The sequence below is a fragment of the Leptonychotes weddellii genome, chromosome 4, assembly GCF_054177405.1.
Source record: "Leptonychotes weddellii isolate Sample4059 chromosome 4, ASM5417740v2, whole genome shotgun sequence".
Taxonomy (NCBI): domain Eukaryota; kingdom Metazoa; phylum Chordata; class Mammalia; order Carnivora; family Phocidae; genus Leptonychotes; species Leptonychotes weddellii.
Genome location: NC_138372.1, coordinates 57,538,247 through 57,563,162, shown reverse-complemented (window position 1 = coordinate 57,563,162; position 24,916 = coordinate 57,538,247). Strand labels below are relative to the sequence as shown.

The 24,916-nt window shown below is 36.1% G+C and overlaps 1 protein-coding gene across 1 annotated transcript in view; it reads right to left on the bottom strand.

The window, feature by feature from the left end:
* Positions 1 to 24,916, bottom strand: part of MSH4 (mutS homolog 4) — a 110,315-nt gene that overhangs the window by 65,882 nt on the left and 19,517 nt on the right. Inside the window, exons 2-7 of the mRNA XM_081818658.1 lie at positions 19,284 to 19,466; positions 13,816 to 13,976; positions 12,164 to 12,274; positions 10,292 to 10,407; positions 9,069 to 9,242; positions 4,575 to 4,747 (exon numbers count right to left, since the gene is read on the bottom strand). Of these exons, the coding sequence (XP_081674784.1) occupies positions 4,575 to 4,747; positions 9,069 to 9,242; positions 10,292 to 10,407; positions 12,164 to 12,274; positions 13,816 to 13,976; positions 19,284 to 19,466 (918 nt within the window). The remainder of the gene's footprint in view (positions 1 to 4,574; positions 4,748 to 9,068; positions 9,243 to 10,291; positions 10,408 to 12,163; positions 12,275 to 13,815; positions 13,977 to 19,283; positions 19,467 to 24,916) is intronic.

Sequence of the window (24,916 nt, the reverse complement as noted above, 5' to 3'; positions counted from 1 at the left end):
CTGACTTCCAGGTATCTGGCTCAGTAGAGGTTGGATGTAGAGCTCTTCACTGAAATCAGGAAGACTGACTTAGAAGGAAGATAGCACAGTTTGGGAACACTGAATTTGAAATGGTTGAGGAACATCTAAAAAGTGCTCAGTAGGCAATAAGATAGATGGGGCTGAAGGTCTGTAGAGATATCTGGGTATGAGATGTAGATTAGGAAGTCATGAATATGTGAGTGATAATTATAAAAGCAGGAAGGTAAGTCATATAAGAATATACAGGGTAAAAAGACAACCTAGGACATATCTTTGAAGAGGCTTAGCATTTAGGGACTGAGCAAAGGAATAGAAACCTTAAAGAAGACTCAGAAGTGTTTTCCTTTTCCATGTGAAAGAAAGGACTCTGAAGTTTTTACTGTTACCTGGTCAATGACAGAGCTTTCTGAGGACATTCCAAGATTGTATACAGTCCTGAGGTCCATTTGGAAATCCATATAGATAACATTTCAAGGGAGATAACCAGTTGGTTCTGACTGGATATTCATGTAAACTTTTTTTTTATTATGTTAAATTAGCCAACATATAATACATCATTATTTTTTTTAATGTAGTGTTCAACAATTCATTAGTTGCATATAACACCCAGTGCTCATCTTATCGCGTGCCCTCCTTAATACCCATCACCTGGCTACCCCATCCCCCCAACACCCCTCCCTTCTGTAACCCTCAGTTTGTTTCCTGGAGTCCAGAGTCTCTCATGGTTTTTCTCCCTCTCTGATTTCTTCCCATTCAGTTTTCCCTCCCTTCCACTATGGTCCTCTGTGCTATTCCTTATGTTCCACAAATAAGTGAAACCATATGATAATTGACTTTCTCTGCTTGACTTATTTCACTTAGCATAATACCCTCCAGTTCCACCCATGTCCATGCAAATGGTAGGTATTCATCCTTTCTGATGGCTGAGTAATATTCCATTGTATATATGGACCACATCTTCTTTATCCATTCGTCTGTTGAGGGACATCTCGGCTCCTTCCACAGTTTGGTTATTGCGGACATTGCTGCTATGAACATTGGGGTGAATGTGCCCCTTCTTTTCACTACATCTGTATCTTTGGGGTAAATACCTAGTAGTGCAATTGTGGGTTGTAGGGTAGCTCTATTTTTAACATCTTTAGGAACCACGATACTGTTTTCCAGAGTGGCTGTATCAGCTTGCATTCCCATCAAGAGGGTAAAAGAGTTCCCCTTTCTCCACATCCTCGCCAACATTTGTTGTTTCCTGTCATGTAAACTTTTTAAAGAAATGAGTTTCAGAGCTAAAAAGGAAGGAAAACTCCAAAGTAGGAAGAAAATCAGGAGATTGTATAATTGCAAAAAAAAGAAAGACAGTAATTCAAAAATAAGAGATATTTAGCAGTATCATATAAGTTGGAGTTCAAATAAGAGAACTAATGTGTCCATTAAATTTAACAACAATGAACCTGTAGATGACTGTCTTAGGCTGAGTTCTTCAGAAGTAGATCCTGACATGAGGACTGATGTGCAAGTGATTTATTAAGAATGTGCTTCCACGGGGCGCCTGGGTGGCTCAGTTGGTTAAGCAACTGCCTTCGGCTCAGGTCATGATCCTGGAGTCCCTGGATCGAGTCCCGCATCGGACTCCCTGCTCAGCGGGGAGTCTGCTTCTCCCTCTGATCCTCCCCCTCTCATGCTCTCTGTCTCCCATTTCTCTCTCTCAGATAAATAAATTAAAAATCTTTAAAAAAAAAAAAAAAGAATGTGCTTCCAGGGGTATCTGGGTGGCTCAGTCGCTTAAGCGTCCAACTCCTGATCTCAGCTCAGGTCTTGATCTCAGGGTTGTAAGTTCAAGCCCCACACTGGGCTCCACAGTATGTGGAGCCTACTTAAGGAAAAAAAAGGTGTTTCCAAATTTAAGAAACAAAACAGATGAACATATGGGAGGGGGGAAAAAAGAGAGAGGGAAACCAACCATAAGAGATTCTTTTAAAGATTTTATTTATTTGAGAGAGAGCACAAGCAGGGAGGGGCGGGGAGCAGCAGAGGGAGAAGGAGAAGCAGATTCCCCAGTGATGAGCACAGAGCCTGATGCAGGGCTCCATCCCAGGACCCTGAAATCATTACCTGAGCTGAGGCAGACACCTAACCGACTGAGCCACCCAGGCACCGAAGGATTTTTTTTTTTTTAGAGAGGGAGAAGCAGGCTCCCCACTGAGCAGGGAGCCCGATATGGGACTCAATCCCAGGACCCTGGGATCATGACCTGAGCTGAAGGCAGATGCTTAACTGACTGAGCCACCCAGGTGCCCCACCCAAGAGATTCTTAACCACAGAGAAAAACTGACGGTTGATGGAGGGAGGTAGGTGGGGGGATGGGCTAGATGGTGATGGGTATTAAAGAGGGCACTTGTGATGAGCACTGGGTGTTGTATGTAAGTGATGAATCACTGAACTCTACTCCTGAAACCAATATTGCACTATATGTTAACTAAAATTTAAATAATTTTTTTAAAAATATGCTTCCAAGAGAAAACAGGAAAAGAGAGAAGGATGGGGAAGGGAAAAAGACAAGTAAAAGTATAATTTCAGGCAAAGTCCTATAGAAGGTAACTTCAACTGATCCTATAGAAGAATCCTGGACTTTAAGTTATATTCAGGGTTTTCACCAAACCAATATAAAAAGGGCAGGGTTTTATCTTATTGTGGTTTTGATTTGTATTTCCCTGATGCCAAGAGATGTGGAGCATTTTTTCATGTGTCTATTGGCCATTTGGATGTCTTCTTTGGAAAAATGTCTGTTCATGTCTTCTGCCCATTTCTTGACTGGATTTTTTGGTTTTGGGGTGTTAAGTTTGATAAGTTCTTTAAGGATTTTGGATACTAGCCCTTTATCTGATAAGTCATTTGCAAATATCTTCTCCCATTTGTAGGTTGCCTTTTAGTTTTATTGACTGTTTTCTTTGCTGTGCAAAAGCTTTTTATCCTGATGAAGTCCCAATAGTTTTTTGTTTTCATTTCCCTTGCCTTCAGAGACGTGTCTAGTAAGAAGTTACTGTGGTCGAGGTCAAAGAAGTTGCTGCCTGTGCTCTCCTCTAGGATTTTGATGGATTCCTGTCTCACATTTAGATCTTTCATCCATTTTGAGTGGGTGATGGGCATTAAGGAGGGCACTTGATGTAATGTAATACCCCAGTGGGATATTATATGCAACCGATGAATCACTAAATTCTACCCATGAAACTAGTAATACAATATATGTTAACTAAATTGAATTTTAATAAAAATTTTTCAGAAAGAGCAGCATTTTCATATTCCCACTTCATTCAGTGATTTAAGGGCTGCAAGGCACTTTTGGCACACTTCTTGAGAGCAAAATGCTCTAACAGTCTGGGGCCAGGATTCCAATGAGATTCCACAGGTGGGCCAGTAGAAGCAAAAGCCACACAGAGCAAGAAAAGGGGTACACAGAAAGGTAAAACAGACCCAAGAGGATCTTGACAAAGAACCAATAACATTTGCTACAGTAACTTTGACTAGAGGAATCTCACACAGTGAGCACAGAAACAAGACTGCAGCAGACTGAAATGTTGTGAAGAGAAGATAGTGACTACAGAAAATCTGTCTTTCAACCAGTTTACGTATGAATTGGGAGAAGAGAGAAATAAGGTGGTAGCTGGAGAAGGTAAAGTCCAGCGAGATTTTTTTTTTTTTTTTTTTTACAAAGATGGGAAAGACAGGAGGAAGAGAGAAAGGTATTAAAGATACAGGAGACAAATGAGTACAAAGACAGTATCCAGAACATAGGTGGAGCGTTAGCTACAGGCAAGAGAAGGGCAACTGCATATTTAGTAGCAGAAAGTTTAAAAAGATGACAACTGTTGGAGTTTGACTAACATTACATAATTAAATAACTTCATATTCTAGGCACTTATGTATAACATGGAAGGCCAGGTATAGGTCGGCCAAAAAGATGTTGCTGTGAACAAGAAAAGGATTACAATTAAAAATGTCCTCTTTGTGGGGCACCTGGCTGGCTTAGTCAGGGAGCATGCAACTCTTGAGCTCAGGGCTGTGAGTTTGAACCCCATGTTGGGTGTAGAGATTACTAAAAAATAAACTTAAAAAAAATAATTTCTTTGTAGCTTGCTCAATGCCTCCTAGATTTTCATGTACCAGAACACCATGTGGAATGGTTGGGAGTAGGGGTATGAAAGACAGATCAAACTGCTAGGAACCAGGAATTGGCCTAGGAGTAGTACGTATCTACTCTCCTTCCTATAGATTTAAGAAGAGAACTGTATTGCCATGCGAGTGAACAAATAGCCAGATGCCAAAGGCAATTCTCTTACCTTATGTTATGGGGGTTGAATTGTGTCCCCAAAAAGATATTTTGAAGTCCTAAACCCTGGTATCTGAATGTGATCTTACTTGGAAATTAGATCTTTGCAGATGTAAGTTAAGATAATGTTATTAGGATGAGACTTAATCCAATATGACTAGTATTCTTATAAAAAGACAATGTATTTTTTAATAATTTGTATTCATAAAATTAGGTGATATTCATTTACCTGACTGAAGTCCAAAAAAGAGCTCCTCATCTTGAAGTAGTTCTTGAACACAATCTAATCTCATGTTAATGGTTTCAATATCAACTAGAGGTTCTAATATATTAGAACGAAGTCTTCTACTTCCTCCAGGAGTCTTAGTATAATTTAGAACACCAAAGAGTGTGTGATTATTCCTTTGAAAATACAAATTAGGAAAATTTCATTAAGTATACAAGGAAAAATCAAAAAAAGTTACCATTTAACTTCCTAAATAATCCTATAATCTACAGTAGTGATTCTCAAACTTTAATGTGCATACAAATCACACAGGGAATTCTAAGTCTGAGATGAGTAAGTCTGAGATGAGGCCTGAGAATATATATTTCAAATAAGATCCCAAGTACGCTATCAATGAACAACGCTTTAATTAGCAGTATCTTCTTGCATTTAGTTAATGACTTTTTTCATAGGTCAGCTGGAATATTCAGACTAATATAAAATGTTCTACTCCATGGCATTCCATCAATAATAGCAAGATAACAGTAATATATCTTTTACAGGGGAAAAGAGCTTTTACATTTAAAAAAGTGACTAATCACTTTGTTCTAATTTAAGAAGTTAAGAGAATTACAAATAAAAGAGAAAGAAAATAATTTCAGGTACAGAAAGTGTTAAACAGAACAGGACTGCATAGAGAATGACCAGGAGGGTTGCTTTAGTTAAGTTGGTTGAGAGAGACCTATATATGCATTTGGTAGTTGAATTCAAAAGGTATCCATGCAAAGATGATGATGGGATGCAGATGATGGTGACAATGATGGTGAGCATAGGTAACATATATTGAACACTAAGTATGTGCCAGGCAATATTCTAAGCACTTTACATATATTAACTTATTTAATTCTAATAACCAGTGTGAAGTAGATGCTAGATTTAACCACATTTTACAAGGGAAGGAACTGAAGTGCAAAGAAATTAACTTACTTGTCTAAGATTTCCTAATAATTAAATAACAAGAAAAGAGTTATCAGTTAAAAAGGGCCAAGCAGAACAGTAATTTAAGCCCAGGAAGTCTTTTTGGATCTAGAACCAGAAAGAAGATCAAGTGTGATGGAACTCTGCAAGTGAAAGAAAATGGAGGGAGATGAAGAAGCTGACAGAGACCAGGACATAGAAGTCCTTGTAGGCCATGGTAAAGAGTCTGGACTCTATTCTAAATGTAATGGGAGCCACTGGAAGATTTTCAGCAGCAGAGTTCCAACATCTGATTTCTAGTTTAAAAGGATCACAGTCTGCCCACTAGATCAAGAATAGACTAAATGTAGGAGGATAAAAAGAAGGCAGAGAAACAAGGTAGGGGTAATTATAGTAGTCCAGGCTAAAATGATGGAGGTAATGGTTAGGACTGTAGCCTTGGAAATGGTAAGATGTGATCCAGAATTGGTATGTATTCTAAAGGTTGAGTCAAGGGGATTTACTAGTGGACTGAATCCGGGTTAAGAGAGGGTAGAAAACAAGAATGACTCTTAATTTAGTCATCGGACTAGCAGATTTTTGGTATATCAACTTTTTTTTTAAGTAAACTTTACCCCCAATGTAGGGCTTGAAGTCACAACCTTGAGACAAAATATGCTCTACCAACTGAGCCAGCCAGGTGCCCTGGTATATCAATTTAAACAAATTTTTAGAGAACTACTCAAATCAAGTCCTGGTCAGGGGTGGGAGTAGAGTCATCACAGGCATTTACTTTTTGAGAACTGGGCTTCTACAGGAACCAAGGAAGTGAGCAGCATACCCAAACCTGCCATTTGCTATAGAAATCAAAGAGTGAAACTGCTCTGAACAGGTGACAAGTCTACAGAAGTGTTAGAGCTATTCAGATAGTTCAGCAGGTAGAATATCCATCTTTTAACCTGAAATTCTTTGCTTCAACTCTATGAAAAGGCTTCTCAATTTCTCCTTTTCAACTATAATATGAATTCCTAGAGGTCAAATATCCTATCATGTAATATATAGCTGGAACTCAAGCAATGTTTGACAATGATAATGATAAATAATGATGAACTATTAAATGTGACAAAGTATAAACACTTTGTAGTAATTATCAGCCTTGGTTATTGACTCTCTATGTTACTCTATGTTATTATAACATAGAAAGTAAATGACAGAGTAATTTTTCCAAATAATATTATTTTAATCCTTTTTAAGTAGCAAGAAGAAAAAAATTCCTTATTGACTAAATTGAAAAGGAATAATAGCTACAATTAACTATAAATTCTTTAAGGTTGTAATTTTAGACCATCATTAGCCAATGGAACTGCAAAGGAACTGAGCCTACTATACTGATATTTAACTAAAAGTGTTACATATAGTACTACTCCTACTAAAAGTAGTATCAACAGCACCCAGATAGATTTACACTGCTCTTGATGATTAGAGTATAAGTAATTAACAAAATTAGACAGCCTATGTTTCTAAGTTTGCAACAGCAAATAATGTCTGGCAATTTCACATAATGGAAAGTGAAGCCAAAATAAGAATATACAAAGTAATAGAGATATTTAAACAACTATGGCTCTAAATTTGCACTGAGTACCTTAAGGTTTCAATTGTCTAAAGTACTCTTTATTCCCTTCAATACTCTTAATACTAAAAATCATAACCATTTTAAGTTTATCCCTTTCATTGATGTCTAATGTTATATTTAATTACCAAAAGCTGATTATTTAACTACTCCAAGCTTACTTACTCCGAACTTGCACTTTACCAATCAGTAATATTAAATAGCTTTAGTTTCCTTGCACATACCGTATTGTTATAATGAAAATCATGCTTTCGAGACTTACTGTCTTACCACCTTTTCTACTTCATCTGGATTACTTATATTTATGTTTATATTTCAAAACTTACCTCAGGTATTATCTCCTCTAGAAAGCCTTTCCTAACTACTTCCCTTTTACCCTTAACCCAAGCCCAATTAACTCTCTCTCTGCTATGATCCCATCATTTTTATGCAAATTTTATCACCATACTTAGTACATATTAATAATACTATGTGTTTCCACCTCTACACTGTAATTCCTCATTAATTCTTTGTACCAAACCAACCCCGTATTAATGCATTTCTGCCTCACCATCACCATGTTGATTATATTATTTTCTATTAATGTGTTAATTCTAGTTGAAGTACCCTACTATGAAATCTATAAACACTGTGTGTGTGTCTGTCTGTGCCTCTCCCTATCTCTCTCTCTCTCTCATGCTCACCATTCATATTCCTGATACTCTAACTAAAGTTAATAATAAGCCAGTAAAACCAGCAATCTAGTTATACACCACAGACCAAGTTGATTCAACTATTTTTACCTTCTCAAATAATTATATAGCCCCTTAAATTTCCTGTACTTGATGCTTTTAATAAAGCTGGTCATTCCAATTTTGTGGTAATCTGGATACAATTTTTTTATTGTGGTAAAACACACATAACATAAATTTTACCATTTTAAACATTTTAAGTACACAATTCAGTGTTCTTAGATACATCCACAATATTGTACAACTGCCATTACCCGTTTCCAGAACTTTTTCATCATCCCAAGCAGAAACTCTGAATCCACCAAACAGTAACTACCTATTCCCTACTGTTCCAAGTCCCTGATAATTTTTGTCTACTTTCTGTCTCTATGAATTTGCCTAGTCTAGGTATCTAAGTGGAATTATAAAATATTTTTCCTTTTGTGTTTGGCTTATTGCACTTAGTACAATGTCTTCAAGGTTCATACATCTTGTGGCATATATCAGAATTTCACTCATAAGGTTGAATGGTATTCCATTGTACATTATGTATATACCTTATTTTGTTTATCTAGTCAGTCACTCACTGATGGACATTTGGTTTATTTCCACCTTTTGGCTACTGTGAATAATGCTGCTGTGAACACTTGTCTGCAAGTATCTCTTTGAGTCTCTGCTTTCAATTCTTCTCGGTATGTGCACTTAGAAGTAGAATGCTGAATCATATGGTAATTCTATGTTTAACTTTTTTTGAGGAATCACCATACTGTTTCCAAAAATGACTGTATCATTTTATATTCTCATGATAAATGTACCAGGGTTCCAATTTCTCCACATCTTTGCCAACACTTATTTTCTACTTACTTGATAATAACCATCTTAATGAGTGTGAAGTAGTAACTGTGAGTTTTGATTTGCATTTCCATAATGACTGTGCTTATTGGCCATTTGGATATCTTCTTTGGAGAAATGTCCATTCAAGTCCTTTGCCTAGTTTTGAAATGGGTTGTTTTTTGTTGTTTCATACAAATACCTTTTTAAAATTTGGCTTTCGTGAAACATCTGAGCAGTTCAGCAACAATGGTACAATGATTAAAGGTATGTTTATTCAATATTTCTATATCAAACAATTTACAGAAATGTAAAATAACTATTCATAGAAAAATAGGACATAATAAAATACACATATATTTTGTAAGAAAAAAATTTAGATGATCTTACCTATAGTCTTGATTATTAATTAGTAATTCAAGGTTTTGGGCTGATGATGAATCTATCATGGCTGTCTGTTCACTACCCTGGAAACAAATCTTCAGCGATTTTGGTGCATAAACTGAATTTTGAATAAATTCTACATATTTTAATAAAGCTGCAACAGCTGCAAGGCAGTAATACCTGAAAGGTGACCAATGACACTTCACTATAAATCTTTAGAATAAAACAAAGTATTGCTATAAAACATTTATTTCACCCTATTATTAGGAAAATTATAAATATTTGCATAGCACTGCTTAAATTCAAAGGGAAAAAGCACACCCAGTGCTCTTTATTTTTTTTTCAGTGCTCTTTACTTTTGAAAACTAACAAAATAACCTCTAAAACATAAAAGTTGATAGACAATTTTCTGAAGTCTGACACTTAACAACTCCAATAAATCACAGGCTGGAAGACAATATTCAGTGGTAACTTGTGTCAATGTACCATTCTAAGAATTCAAATAATGTTGAAAAGGTCTGACAGAGTTAGAAGGTTCCTATGTATAGAAAAGTATGTTATGATCTTGGTGAGCTTAGTTACTGTGATTAACTGAATACACAACTAGTCCAACCCAGCTCAAAGAAAGTATCTATTACTATGTTCTAAAAAATACCCTTTCTAGGGTGCCTGGGTGGCTCAGTCTGTTAAGCATCTGCCTTCGGCTCAGGTCATGATCTCAGGGTCCTGGGATAGAGCCCCACGTTGGGCTCCCTGCTCAGGGGGAAGTCTGCTTCTCCCTCTCCCTCTGCCTGCAGCTGCCCCTGCTTGTGTTCTCTCTCTATCAAATAAATAAAATCTTTTAAAAAAAATCCTTTTTAAAAATATCATTCCCTGTCCTAACTGAATCTCTTAGGAGTACATGTATGAAATAATAGGACTACAGCTCGGTGTCTCACATTTCTAGGTTACTGTAGCTACTTGAGCAATTCACTCCAAAGTAAAGTGAGCAGCAACCATAATGGCAACAGATTATGACCAATTTGGAAAAATTCTGTATAAATTAAGTTAGCAAAATATGCCTTGTATATAAATTTTAGTTAACTATTTTACTATTTCAATAATTATGGAGTATGTATTGTAAGTCAGGCACTTTTCTAGGGATACAGCAGAAAACAAAACGAACAAAAGACCTTGCCCTCATGGAACTCACACTACAGACTTAACATTTTCCTTAAGTCATAACTTACTTGGACTGAACCTCCATTAGGACAGTGCTGAATTCTGTTATGCATAACTGTTCAATGTACTCTAGTCCTTTTGTTTCATTGAAGTATTTCCTTTGGATAGTAGTAAAATTAACATTCTGAAAAGAAGTTTTAATTTCAAAATAAATTTTAAGTTTCATGCAGTTGCCCCAAAACTGCTTAGGTGGCTTCAATGTCATATAAAGTTTATTTTTTATTATTTATTATTTTCCAGAGTTAAATAAGATATTTTCTTAATGATTTACAAAAAAAGAATGATTATCTATTTTACTAAGTGAATCATAGCAGTCTATAGCTCTTATTAGACCATATTCACATGACATTTAACTGAATGTGGTAGGTACAATAATAAAAAATAAACATGAGAGCCTCTGCCTTCTATTAACTTTATTCTACAGCAACATCACCACCCAGGTTTTACATTTGGTGTTACATATTCTATACCATAATTGAGATAGAGTAGATCCTTATAATGTATTAGCTGCAGAGGAAAAAAATATCAATTCCAGCTACCAAATCTATGAGATGTTATATTCATACGGTGAATTTATTTAGAAGAAAAGGAGATAATGAAACTTTTTTAAAGGAGTAGGAAAAAAAGCATGAAGTTGTAGAGTAAAAGGTTTACCTCCTCTGAATAAAAACAATATGTAAGAAAGATAATATAATAACAATGGACTATGAAAGAGCTGTAAGACAGGGAAAAAAAAAAATTCATGAGGAGATAGGGAATTTGTTATGCACCAAGACTGTTTTAAATTATCTCAGTTAATCATTACAATAACTCTACGATGTAAGTCTTGTTTTAACTACAATTTTCTTACAAGTAAAATTCTAAAAAGTCAAGTAGTTTTTCTAACATCACACATTTGATACGTGCCAGAACTGAGACTTGAATTTAGACTTCTCTGGCTACAAAGTCCTTCCACTTCATAGTGCTTCTCTTCTAATGAAGGTTTTTTTTATGGTAAGTGTGGTAATAATGACAATAATAATAATACTGGTTTTTCCCCTCTGCTTATAATACTTTTACCCCAATACTTCTATGGCTCTGTCTCTCACTTCCTTTAGGGCTTTGCCCAAAAGTAACCTTAAATCAATGAGGTCATTTCTCTAATTATGTTATATAAAATACCAATTCTCTAGGAGGTAGATTATTGTCCCTATTTTACTGATGAAAAAAACTTAAGTAACTTAACTTGCACAAGATCATGTAGAGTCAAGATCTGAAACAAGCACAGTCTGACTCCTCTATTCTTAAGCACTATGCCATACTGCCCTACATCTCAAGTGTAGTGAATATATGCTGTTTTTGCCTTTGAAGGACTCATCTATTTTACATTCCATGTGGGTTTGGTAACTGTCAATTACAGAGCCCTGTATCCCCACAGAAAGCAAATGACCAGGGATTAATCAATCATAGTGCTTCTACCCTGAGAAACAGTAATTAGTCTAATATGTGGGAGTATGAACAAAGCAGGACCCATTAGGGTCCTTCCCTGGCATTTATATATGGACACTGGAAGAAAGAATATATTTTTTCTCTGAATTCGATAAGCTGAGATCACATCAATCTGTAGCCATCATAATTATCTTAAACCTCACAGAAGTAACCCACAATTAAAAAAAAAAGATGGTGTTTAAGGTAGATCAAGGGTGCCAAATCAAGTAAGTGGATGCCCTGTCATTTTCATTTTATGTATTAACTGTCCATTAGTTTAGGACTTGTATTTAGTGAGTACTTCAGGGTAAATATAAAGTTGTTCAAATTATTGTTCTCCAGAATGCTATTATAGAATGGATTTTAAATAAGGTAAGACTTGAATGTTACTATTGAGAATAAAAATCACTCACCTTGAAATTTTCTGTGATCAGAGTAAACAACTTAGTTGAATTCCCCACAACACAAGCAGTATTTGACATTATTATTTCCAAAGGTGATAAAATTTTGAGTTTAGTAATCACCTAAAATAATTTGAATAAATAATTTCTTAAATGTAAGCTTAGAATTCTCTAAAACCAAACAAGTGGCATATTTTTCTGAGAGATAAGTACTTAAAATTAATTCACAGATACACAAAATTACAACTGTTCTAATTATATATGTCAGTTAAGATATATTTCTAAAAGTGATATATTACACATACATGCTATATGAATATAAATATATCATATATAAAATATAATAAACATAGGTTATATTTTACTTCACAATAATTTGTAACAGCTCTAAGCTCAAAAATTATTTGAACTTATCAGATATATATTCCTAATATAAGATGTTTTAAAATTAATTCTTCTATTTGGTATTCTATCCATCTCCATAAAAAACATAAACACATTCAAAAGTATAACTATGGTGATTCAATCATTATGACCACACTGGTACAGCTTAGAAGTTGAACAATATAGAAACACAGATGAGAAACATATGTTTTACAACTTATTCTTTTCACAATATAGGTGCATTTCTTAGAACTATCCCAGACACAGAAATTCTTTTTTTTTTTTTTTAAAGATTTTATTTATTTATTTGAGAGAGAGAGAGAGAGAGAGCGAACATGAGTGAGGGAGAGGGGCAAAAGGAGAAGGAGAAGCAGACTCCCTGCTGAGCGGGAGTTTGATGTGGGGCTTCATCCCAGGGTCCTGGGATCATGACCTGAGCCAAAAGCAGATGTTAAACAACTGAGCCACCCAGCGCCCCCAGACACAGAAATTCTTAATCAATTTGCCAAACATTTGTTTTTAAAAAAAGCTTTTTCCTATGTTTTTTTAAATTGCATAAAAATGTGAAATACCCAGAGATAAAGTTACATGCAGTACTAGTATCATGTAGGTTGTTAGCTATGTTAAAACAATTAATTATTAGGAAGGAAAAGGAAATCTATGTACTGAGAAACCATAAAGAGGAATTAGGAAAAGGAAAAAAAAAAACAATAAAATGCTAAAAATAACATAGCATATATATATTTAATAACAGAAATTGGGTCAACTAACTTTTTAGAATATAGAGATTAAAAGCAGATTACTTCTACCTGGTAAATGACAGAAATTTCCATGACAATAGGCCAGTGGCCCAAATTAATGATAAGTGATAGGAAGTGAAGGCAAGAAGAGGCTAAATTATGACTGACCTAAAAGACCAGTTTCCCTGAACTCTGGAAAAAGAATTCAAATACTGTTCAGTGAAACAACTTTGGCAATAGCATTATTAATATATAATCTTTGGAATGAGTCCAAGAACTATTAATTTGAAGAGGTTAATTTTAGAAATTAACAGTAATTTGAAATGTTCATATAACAGCAAAGCACATTATTTTTAGGACAAAATACATTAAAAAAATTAAAATCAGATGTAAAACAGTTTTAATTCAGAGTAGCCTACATTAGAACAATTGTGAATAAACTTTATTCCATGAAAAAGTAAACTAATTAGGAAAGCAGTGACTTGAAAATCTACATAGTGCTCACTAGGTCAACCATTTTCTAACAGTATAAATACTTACCTTCGCATATGTTGTATTGTCTGCAAACTGAGATAATATAATTTGTGGGCTTTTTAAATCAATACTTGCCATTCCTATTTCACCTCTGGCAAGTCCTCTACCTTCTACAACAGCTACAATAACTGATGGGGAGTGTGTTGAAACCGCAGATGACGATGTAGCTGTTAAATTTTTTAAAAAAGAAAATGTATAAAAATTAATAATAGTATGTTTTCATTCTTTCCTTTTTTTTATTATGTTCAGTTAGCCAACATATAGTAGTACATCGTTAGTTTTTGATGTAATGTTCAACGATTCATTAGTTGCATATAATATCCAGTGCTCATCACCACACATGCCCTCCTTAATACCCATCACCCTGTTACCCCAACTCCCCAACCCCCTCCCCTGCACACCCCTCAGTTTGTTTCCCGGAGTCCAGAGTCTCTCATGGTTTGTCTCCCTCTCTGATTTCTTCCCAGTTTTCCCTCCCTTCCCCGTGTCCTCCACGCTTGTTCTCATTCTTTCTAATAAGATCTCAAAGCACCAAGTTTAGGACATGGCTCTTAATATCCAAGGAAATAACTTTTTTTTCCTCATCAAAAAACAACTTTTAATATCCCGACCAAATAAAAATGTTAATTCTCAAAGTATTTTGCCAAAACTTAACTTCAAAATTAGAAATAATTTATACATTCCCCCATTTTGCATTTTATTGGAATGGAGTTATGAAGGAACACTGAATTTGGGATGAGAAAACCTAGATTATTTATCCTACTCTATCGTTTAAAAGCTATATGAATTTGAGCAAATTACTTCATAATAAATAATCAAAAATCACAAAATGTAGTAACTGCCCTGCCTAACTCAAGAGCTGGTATGAATGGATCAAATGGGATTATATATATGAATGCATTTTATAAAGAATAAAATATTATAGGGACGCCTGGGTGGCTCAGTGGGTTAAGCGTCTGCCTTCGGCTCAGGTCCTGATCCTGGGGTCCTGGGATCTAGTCCTGCATCTGACTCCCTGCTCCACAGGGAACCTGTTTCTCCCTCTGCCTCTGTCTCTCATGAATAAATAAAATCTTAAAAAAAAAGAATAAAATATTATATAACTATAAACTCCAATTATATATAACTATATGTGTAATGTTGGATACTTTATTAATGTGCCAAGAATGTTCTAAATTCTTTATTTGAATTAACTCATTTAATTTTCACAATTCTATCAAATAGATATCATTATTTACTCCATTTACCTTCAAGGAGACTGAAGCATGGATGGAACTAATAAAGTCAGAATTTGTACACAGGCAGCCTGACTCCAGATCTGGTGCTCCTAACCTTTACATATTATTACTGATTTTGAGATCTGTACCTTACAAACAATGAATATTCAGGTAAGTTGTTTAACCTTTATAAAGCTACCATTTATTCATTCATCTTGAAAGTAGAAATACCAAACCTTTTTCACAAACTATAAAAATTAAATGCAATAGGGGTGCCTCGGTGGCTCAGTCGGCTGAGTGTCTGCCTTTGGCTCAGGTCATGATCCCAGGGTCCTGGGATTGCCGTGTTGGGCTCCCTGCTCAGCAGGGAGTCTGCTTATCCCTCTCCCACTCCCCCGCTTGTGTTCCCTCTCTCGCTGTGTCCCTCTCTGTCAAATAAATAAATAAAATATTAAAAAAAAAAACTCATTTCCTCTCTCTTTTCCCTCCCTGACCTAGATTCATTTTTTTCTACTCTTTCTACTCTTCTATTATAATGCCTACAAAATTAAACAATTATGTAATCCTAGTTAGCGTCAATTTAAGAGTTCATTTAAAAATGTATTATGTCTAGATCTCCAAACCCTCTTTGCCACAAAAGCCATCTTATTCATACATTATGATTGAGTTTACATTAGATCTATGAAGGCAGTTTAATTCTGCAATAAAATATGACCTTCCTATTTTTAATTGGAAAATAAATACCAAGTTCCAGTGGAAATTTAGTACACTCAGAAGATATCTCCCTTAAACTTCTAAAAGAACACTTATATTGTTATCTCTGTTGTAAATAATAATATAATGAGCATTCTAGTGCCTAAAGCTTTTTTGTGGGTCTATTATTTCCTTAAAGTAGATCCTTAGAAGTCAATTACTGGAACAAAGGAAAACCACCATTTGTTAAGGATCTCATATATATTGCCAAATTTCTTTCAGAATTGTACCATTTTTTTTTAAAGTTTATTTAAGTAATCTCTACACCCAATGTGGGGCTCAAACTGACAACCCTGAGATTAAGAGACACATGATCTACTGACTGAGCCAGCCAGGTGCCCCTATATCAATTCTTTTTTTTCCAATTTTTTATTCCATTAGCAGTATACGAGAAAAACCAATTTTACTGTGTCTTTACCATTACTAACTTCTGAAATGTATTATATTATTATTACTAATTTATTTTTTTTTTATTTTTTTATTATTATGTTCAATGATTCATTAGTTGTGTGTAACACCCAGTGCTCATCACCACATGTGTTCTCCTTAATGCCCGGTTACCCCATCATCCTACCCTCTCCTTTCTGTAACCTTCAGTTTAGTTCCCGGAGTCCAGAGTCTCTCATGGTTTGTCTCCCTCTCTGATTTCTCCCCAGTTTTCCCTCCCTTCCCCTGTGGTCCTAATTTAATGTATTGACACTTGAATTTGTATTTTTGAAAATTACTATCAAAATTGAACAGAATTTAACATATCCATTTGTTTTCTATATTTTCTTTTGATATGTTCATGTCTTTTTATACAGTTTTTACTAAATCTTAATGTTTTCCATCTGTTTATGAAAATTTTATAAATCAATGAAAATGATTTATAGTTGCTACCAATCTTGATCTCTCAAAGATTTCTGCTTTTGTATACACAATCTTTTTCCTTTCTAATTTCTTCCATTGCTTTTCTGCTATGAAACTCCTCTTTCACTGTGAGATATTTGATATGCATTACTATTTTATTCTAATTTTTTTAGCTGTTTTGTTCACTTTGATCTTTTGTTGAGCAGAACTTTGAGCAGTACCTTTGGTTATCTACCATGTCTGGAATGAGGTAGTACTGTACCAGAAGTACAGATTTAGACTCATTCATAAGCAGTTGGTAATGGTCTAGCTGGATAGGGACTTGGAAGAAATAGAACTGGAAGATAATAAAAAGGAAAGCTTGGGGAAAGTATGCAGATGAACCTCTTTGAATAGGCATAAACTTCGAAAATATTTATGTCTCATGTGAATGCCCACTAAAGGGCAACTACTATAGAGGGGACTCTTAATAATCAGGTAGACAAAATGCTACACTCTGCAGATGTCAACTAGCCTCTTTTCCCAGCCACCCCAGTGCTTCTTTAGTAGACCTATGAACAAAGCAGCCATGGTGGCAAGGATATGCATGGGCTCAACATCATGAACTTCCTCTTACCAAGGCTAACCTGGCCAACCACACTGTGAGTACCTAACCTGATCAACATTAAATGCCCCATATAGCACCACTTCCCAGGGGGACAGTGGACCAATCCTTGCCTGCAAACCTGCAGCCTCTGCCATTTAGTAGGTTCAACTTGACTTTCTCCAAGGAGATCTATACCCCAGACTTGGAGATGAGCCCTGAAAAGAGCGTGCTTCCGAACAGGACCTCTTGGGCCTCCCCTCAGTTCTAGAGTACCTTACAGAGTTTTCTTATATCTTACAGTGACTTTGTTATCATAGTTTAATAATTCTTTATGTTAAATCTCCCTTGTTTAAATCATTATATGGTTCTATCTTCAAATTAGATCCAGACTGCTATAGTCTCTGCCTTCATGGAATTTATAGAGCAGCAGAGAAAAAGACAATTAAATACCAATATTATTAGTAAAATGCAAAGTGAAATGGGAGCACGTAGTAGAGAGAATCAACCTAGACTTATAGGATTACAGAAAGCTTTCTGTAAGATGTAACATTTAAGCTTAGACTTGAGGAATAAATAAGAGTTGACTGTATGAAGAGGGGAAGAAAGTGTTCCCAAGCATAGGAAATACCATGTACAAAGGCCTGAGGGTAAAAGTTTGGAAGTCAAAAATTTTTTAAATATATATCATATAAACAGTAACCTAAAGGAAAGGAATTGTTGTATTAATAGCAGACAAAATATAAGTTAAAGCAAAAAGTATATTTAGAGATGAAGAGTCATTTCCTATTACAACATAACAATGCTAAATTTTTAGGCTCTTACTAAAATAGCTTCAAAATATGCAAAACAAAAAATTAACAGAACTACTAGAGAAATAGACAAGTCCACAATCATAATGGGAGTTTTTAATATACCTCTACAAAGAAGTCTTTAGTGATACAGACTTAACACAATTAAAGAAAGGACCTAATGGGCACCTGGTTGGCTCAGTGGGTAGAGCATGTGACTCTTAATCTCAGGGTCATGAGTTTAAGCCCCACAACCAGTGTAGTTTATTAAAAAAGAAAGAAAGAAAGGAAAAGACCTAATAAACATATATAAAACACAACTGTAAAGATAAAAAGAAAAAACAAGTGCAGCAGAACATTTACTAAAAATGTATAAAATTAAGAACTTCTGTTCATCAAAGATCATAAAAAAAGGAGGAAGACAAGCCATAAACCTAGAGAAGATATACACAATGTATGTATTCATCAAAAGAATATATACTCTGAATATATATTCAGAATATATAAAGAATTTCTACAAATCTAGAAAAATAAATCTAAAGAAAAATAGGTAAAACACATGAACAGTCATTTCACAAAAAAATGAAAGCTATATGGTCAAAAAGCACACAAAAGGTAATCAACTTCATTAATAACCAGGAAAATACAAATTCAGACTACAATTAGTATCTTACAACTGCTAGACTGGTAAATATTAAGAAGTCTGACAATACCAACTGTTGGAGAGGATGCAGATCAACAAGAACTCTCACATGTTGCTAGTAATAGTGTACACTGGTAGAAGCATTTAGAAAACAATTTGTTATTATCTTGTAAATGTATACATTCACATGTCCTGTATCCAAGAAATTCTACTGCATGTACCTTAGAGAACACTTACACATGAAGAACTATTTCATTCCTTTTCCCCTCAAGAAAAACTAGATTTAGATAAAAACTAAAATTTAAGTATGGAAAAAAAACCCCTGCACAATAATACTATCAGGATCAACTGCTAGATTTAAGTAAATATTATGTATAAAAGGGAGTTTTCTCTTTTACTTTTTTGTCAGAATAGTTAAAATAACACAAACCTGCATTTATTAACAAATAGTATCAGAAACTACGTAGCATTAACTTAACCTCAAATTATGGATATGGGTAAACTGAAGTATTTTTCTTTCAGTCATCTGTGTCAGTTACAAATAACGTCAAATGAACTTAACCACCCTAATTTATAATTTACAAACCTTAATAGTTTCAAAGTCAACTAGGTAAACATTCCACTCATTTTCATTTTACCTGAATATCCCATTTGTGGTGTCCAACTTTTATAACCTGATCTCTGGGGATTTCCAGTAGGCAATGGAGTTTTCAGTATTTGAGGATAATTACTATCTTGTGCAGAAGCCGAGCTTGTACCAAAAGTAAAATTTGATGCAAATGGGTTTTCTGCATTAGATCTTTTGTTTCCAAAGTATGAACCTAAATTCAAAAAACTAAATATCAGTTCTTAAAGATTCAGAATTATGCAATGATATTTTAATCACTATAATTTATATCATGTTCACTTTCTATAAAACTTTATCTGATGACTTTTAAAAATACAGCAAATTATGACAACTTTAATGGCATTACTGATAAATAATCTTATACTAAAATATAAGGAAAAGTACTTGCTAATATGCTTCTATAAGTGGAGACTACTCTTGGTAAAAATCATAAACTACCTTCTAATCTTCAAATATATATGTTTTCTTTATATAACAATTACAAAACCTCTTTTCCTCTTTTGATTTAACTTCATTGAAACTCCTTCCTTCCAGGCAAATAGTATAAAAAGAGTTTTAGACTCACTTGGATTCATTTCCCTGTTCAGGCACTTTCCTATTGATACATTACCTACTAAACAGAATTGCCATAAAATTAGAAAGAATATACATGAACAGCCTACCTTAGGGTCCTGGCACATAAAACTTCTTAAAAATATATTGGGAATCTGTGATTCAACTGTCTTACACAATTCACAGTGCTCACCATAGCACACACCCTCCCCAGTGTCTATCATCCACAGACCTGTACCTCTGAAACAAATAATACATTACATGTTAAAAAAAAAAAAAAAGAAGAAGATAGCAGGAGGGGAAGAATGAAGGGGGGAAATCAGAGGGGAAGACAAACCATGAGAGACTATGGACTCTGAGAAACAAACTGAGGGTTCTAGAGGGGGGTGGGGGGATGGGTTAGCCTGGTGATGGGTATTAAAGAGGGCACATTCTGCATGGCACACTGGGTGTTATACGAAAACAATGAATCATGGAACACTCCATCAAAAACTAATGATGTAATGTATGCTGATTAACATAACATACTAAAAATATATATATATTGGGGCTCTTTTCTCCTATTCCCCTTCACTTCCATGACAACTCTAATTCTCCTTAAACCAGTAGTTTACTTTGCCAGATTCTTTTTCCTCTGTCTGCCTCTTAACTTTTGGCTTCCCAGGGTTCCACACTTTTTTACCTTCTCTCACAAATTAGCGTTATCCATCTTTTCTGGGCATCTCATCTATTATATTGGTCTCTATTATATCTATTTCTAGTTATCTATAACCCTCAACCTTCATGTAGAGCCCTAACTGCTCTTAAAATGTAAAGCACAGTTTGGCAGACATTTTTAATAGAGGGTCAGGTGGTAAATATTTTAGGCTTTGTGGGCAATACTGTCTGTAGTAATTACTCAACTCAGACACTATATTGGGAAAGCAGGCACAGACAAAAGTAAATGAATGAGCATGGCTATGTTTCAATAAAACTTTACTTCCAGAGGGGGCAGGAAAAGATGGCGGAGGAGTAGGGGACCCTATTCCAACCGGTACCCTGAACTGAGCTGGATATCTACCAGAGCACTCTGAACACCCACAAAATCAGCCTGAGATGTAAGAAAATAGATCTGGATCTCTACAAGCAGAATATCATAGGCAGTTGGTTTCAAGGTATGAAGCAGGGAGCCCTGATTCTGCGGGCAGGTATCGGAAAATAAATGGAAGGGGGAGGGAGCCAACGGGATCCTGCACCGCAGGTTCGCGAAAGCCTCCCACACTGGGGACGGGGCACAGACTCGCAGACCAGCTGCAGTGGGAAAAGGACATTAGGGCAGCCCCCTGGACTGAAACCCAGAGTGGCAGGGGACGCATGTGAACTAGGGGCACTGGCGGTTTTAGAAGCACAAAGGGCAGAGACTGTCCCAACCTGGAGGCAAGGACTGGGAGTGCTGCTGAGGGGCACACAACCCAGGACGCTGCAGTTTTTAGCACCACAGACAGAAATGGAGATAGTGTGGCCTGGAGAGGTCACTGAAGAACAGACTGCGAACTCTCTGTTCTGAGGCAGAGGGTTGGAAACGGTCTCTTCTGCTCTACTTTTGGAAGAGACGCGGAAAGCTGCCAGGAAAAGCCGCCAGAGAACAAAAGCCCCCCAAAAACCGGTTTTCACTGAGCCCATCCCCCCCCCAACAGGGGGCAGGGCAACTCTGTCCAAACAGGGTTGCCTGAGTAACAGTGCAGCAGGCCCCTCCCCCAGAAGACAGGCTGGGAAAACAAGAAGCCAGCAACCCTAAGGTCCCTAGAAAACAGGTGCATCTTGCTTGATTGTGGTCAATAATTTGGACTCTATACATTCCCACAACCACCCATCAACAGAATGACTAGGAGGAGGAACCCCCAAAATAGGAAAGACTCAGAGACTGTGACTTCTGCCACAAATTTACAAATGGATACAGATATAACAAAGATGTCAGAAACGGACTTCAAAGTAACAGTTATGAAGATGGTAGCTAGAATGGAGAAATCGATTAATGGCAACATACAGTCTCTAAGGGCAGAAATGAAAGCTGAGCTGGCAGAACTTAAAAATGCTATCAATGAGATCCAATCTAATCTAGATAATCTAACAGCTAGGGTAAACGAGGCAGAAGAACTAATTAGTGATCTAGAAGACAAATTGATAGAAAAGAAAGAAAAAGAGGAGGCCTGGGAGAAACAACTTAAAATCCAAGATAACAGAATTAGAGAAATAAGTGACACCATGAAACATTCCAATGTCAGGATTATTGGGATCCCTGAGGGGGTGGAGAGAAAGAGATAGGACTACAAGATATATTTGAGCAAACCATAGCTGAGAACTTCCCTAATCTGGGGAATGAAACAAACATTCGTGTCCTAGAGGCAGAGAGGACCCCCTCACAAGATCAAGGAAAGCAGACCAACACCCCGGCATGTAATAGTAAAACTTGCATATCTGAGAATCAAGGAAACCATCTTAAGGGCAGTTAGGAGGAAGAGATTCCTTACATACAGAGGGAGGAACATCAGAATAAGTCAGACCTATCCACAGAGACCTGCCAAGCCAGAAAGGCCTGGCAAGACATATTCAGGGTACTAAATGAGAAGAACATGCAGCCAGAATACTTTATCCAAGAAGGCTGTCATTTAAAATGGATGGAGAGATGCAGAGCTTCCAAAGCTGCAGAAACTGAAAGAATATGTGACCACTAAGCCGGCCATGCAAGAAATATTAAAGGGGGTTCTCTAAAAGGAGAAAGACCCCAACAGTGATGTAGAACAGAAATTTACTGAGACAATCTATAGAAACAAGGACTTCACAGGCAACATGATGACAATAAATTCATTATCTTTCAATAATCACTCTCAACATGAACAGCCTAAGTGGTCCCATAAAACAGCACAGGGTTGCAGACTGGATAAAAAGACAGGACCCATCCATATGCTGTCTACAAGAGACTCATTTTGAACCTAAAGATACAACCAGACTGAAAGTGAAGGGATGGAGATCCATCTTCCATGCCAGCGGACCTCAAAAGAAAGCTGGGGTAGCAATTCTTTTATCAGACAAATTAGATTTTAAGCTAAAGACTGTAGTTGGAGACACAGAAGGACACTATATCATTCTTAAAGGGTCTATCCAACAAGAAGAGCTAACAATTGTAAATATCGATGCCCCCAACATGGGAGCAGTCATCTACATAAGCCAACTGACAACCAAAATAAAGAGTCATATTGATAATAATATGTTAATTATAGAAGACCTCAATACTCCACTCTCAGCAATAGACAGATCACCTAAGCAGAAAATCAACAAAGAAACAAGAGCTTTGAATGACACACTGGACCAGATGGACCTCATAGAAGACAGTCTGTAATAGGAATCGGGAGCATAGATATATACAGAACATTCCACCCTAAAACAACAGAATACTCATTCTTCTCAAGAGCATATAGACCACATATTGGATCACAAATCAGGTCTCAACCAATACTAAAACACTGAGATCATTCCCTGCATATTCTCAGACCAAAATGCTTTAAAACTGGACCTCAATCACAAGAAAAAATTTGGAAGAAATTCAAACACTTGGAGGCTAAAGACCACTCTGCCCAAGAATGTTTGAGTCAACCAGGAAATCAAAGAAGCACTTAAACAATTCATGGAAACCAATGAGAACGAAAACATATCTGTCCAAAACCTATGGGATACTGCAAAGGCGGTCCGAAGGGGGAAATACATAGCCATTCAAGCCTCACTCAAAAAAATAGAAAAATCCCAAATTCACCAACTAACTCTACACCTTAAAGAACTGGAGAAAAAGCAACAAACAAGGTCTAAGCCATGCATTAGAAGAGATATAATTAAGATTACAGCAGAGATCAATGAATTAGAAACCAGAAACACAGTAGATCAGATCAACGAAACTAGAAGCTGGTTCTTTGAAAGAATTAATAAGATCGATAAACCACTGGCCAGACTTATCCAAAAGAAAAGAGAAAGGACCCAAATTAATAAAATTATGAATGAAAGGGGAGAGATCACGACTAACACCAAGGAAATAGAAACAATTATTAGAAATTATTATCAACAACCATATGCCAATAAATTAAGCAACATGGAAGAAATGGATGCCTTCCTGGAAACCTATAAACTCCCAAGACTGAAACAAGAAGAAACTGACCACCTGAATAGGCCAATAACCAGTAAAGAGACTGAAGCAGTGATCAAAAACCTCCCAAAACACAAGAGTCCAGGGCCTGATGGATTCCCTGGGGAGTTCTACCAAACACTCAAAGAAGAAATAATACCTATTCTCCTGAAGCTGTTTCAAAAAATAGAAACAGAAGGAAAGCTTCCAGACTCATTCTATGAGACAAGCATTACCTTGATCCCCAAACCAGGCAAAGACCTCATCAAAAAGGAGAATTTCAGACCGATATCCCTGATGAATATGGATTCCAAAAAGCTCAACAAAATCCCAGCTAATAGGATCCAACAGTACGTTAAAAGGATCACCCACCACAACCAAGTGGGATTGATTCCCGGGATCCAAGGGTGGTTCAACTTTCGCAAATCAATCAATGTGACAGAACACATTAAAAAGAGGAGAGAGAAGAACCATATGGTCCTCTCAATTGATGCAGAAAAGGCATTTGACAAAATACAGCATCCTTTCCTGATTAAAACTCTTCAGAGTACAGGGATAGAGGGAGCATTCCTCAAGTTCATAAAATCCATCTATGAAAAACACACAGCGAATATCATCCTCAATGGGGAAAAGCTGAGAGCCTTTCCCTTAAGATCAGGAACACGACAAGGATGCCCACTCTCGCCACTATTGTTCAACATAGTACTAGAAGTCCTAGCAACAGCAATCAGACAACAAAAAGAAATAAAAGGTATTCAAATTGGCAAAGAAGAAGTCAAACTCTCTCTCTTCACAGATGACATGATACTTTATATGGAAAATCCAAGACTCCACCCCCAAATTACTAGAACTCATACAGCAATTCAGTAATGTGGCAAGATACAAAATCAATGCACAGAAATCAGTTGCTTTCTTATACAATAACAATGCAACTGGAG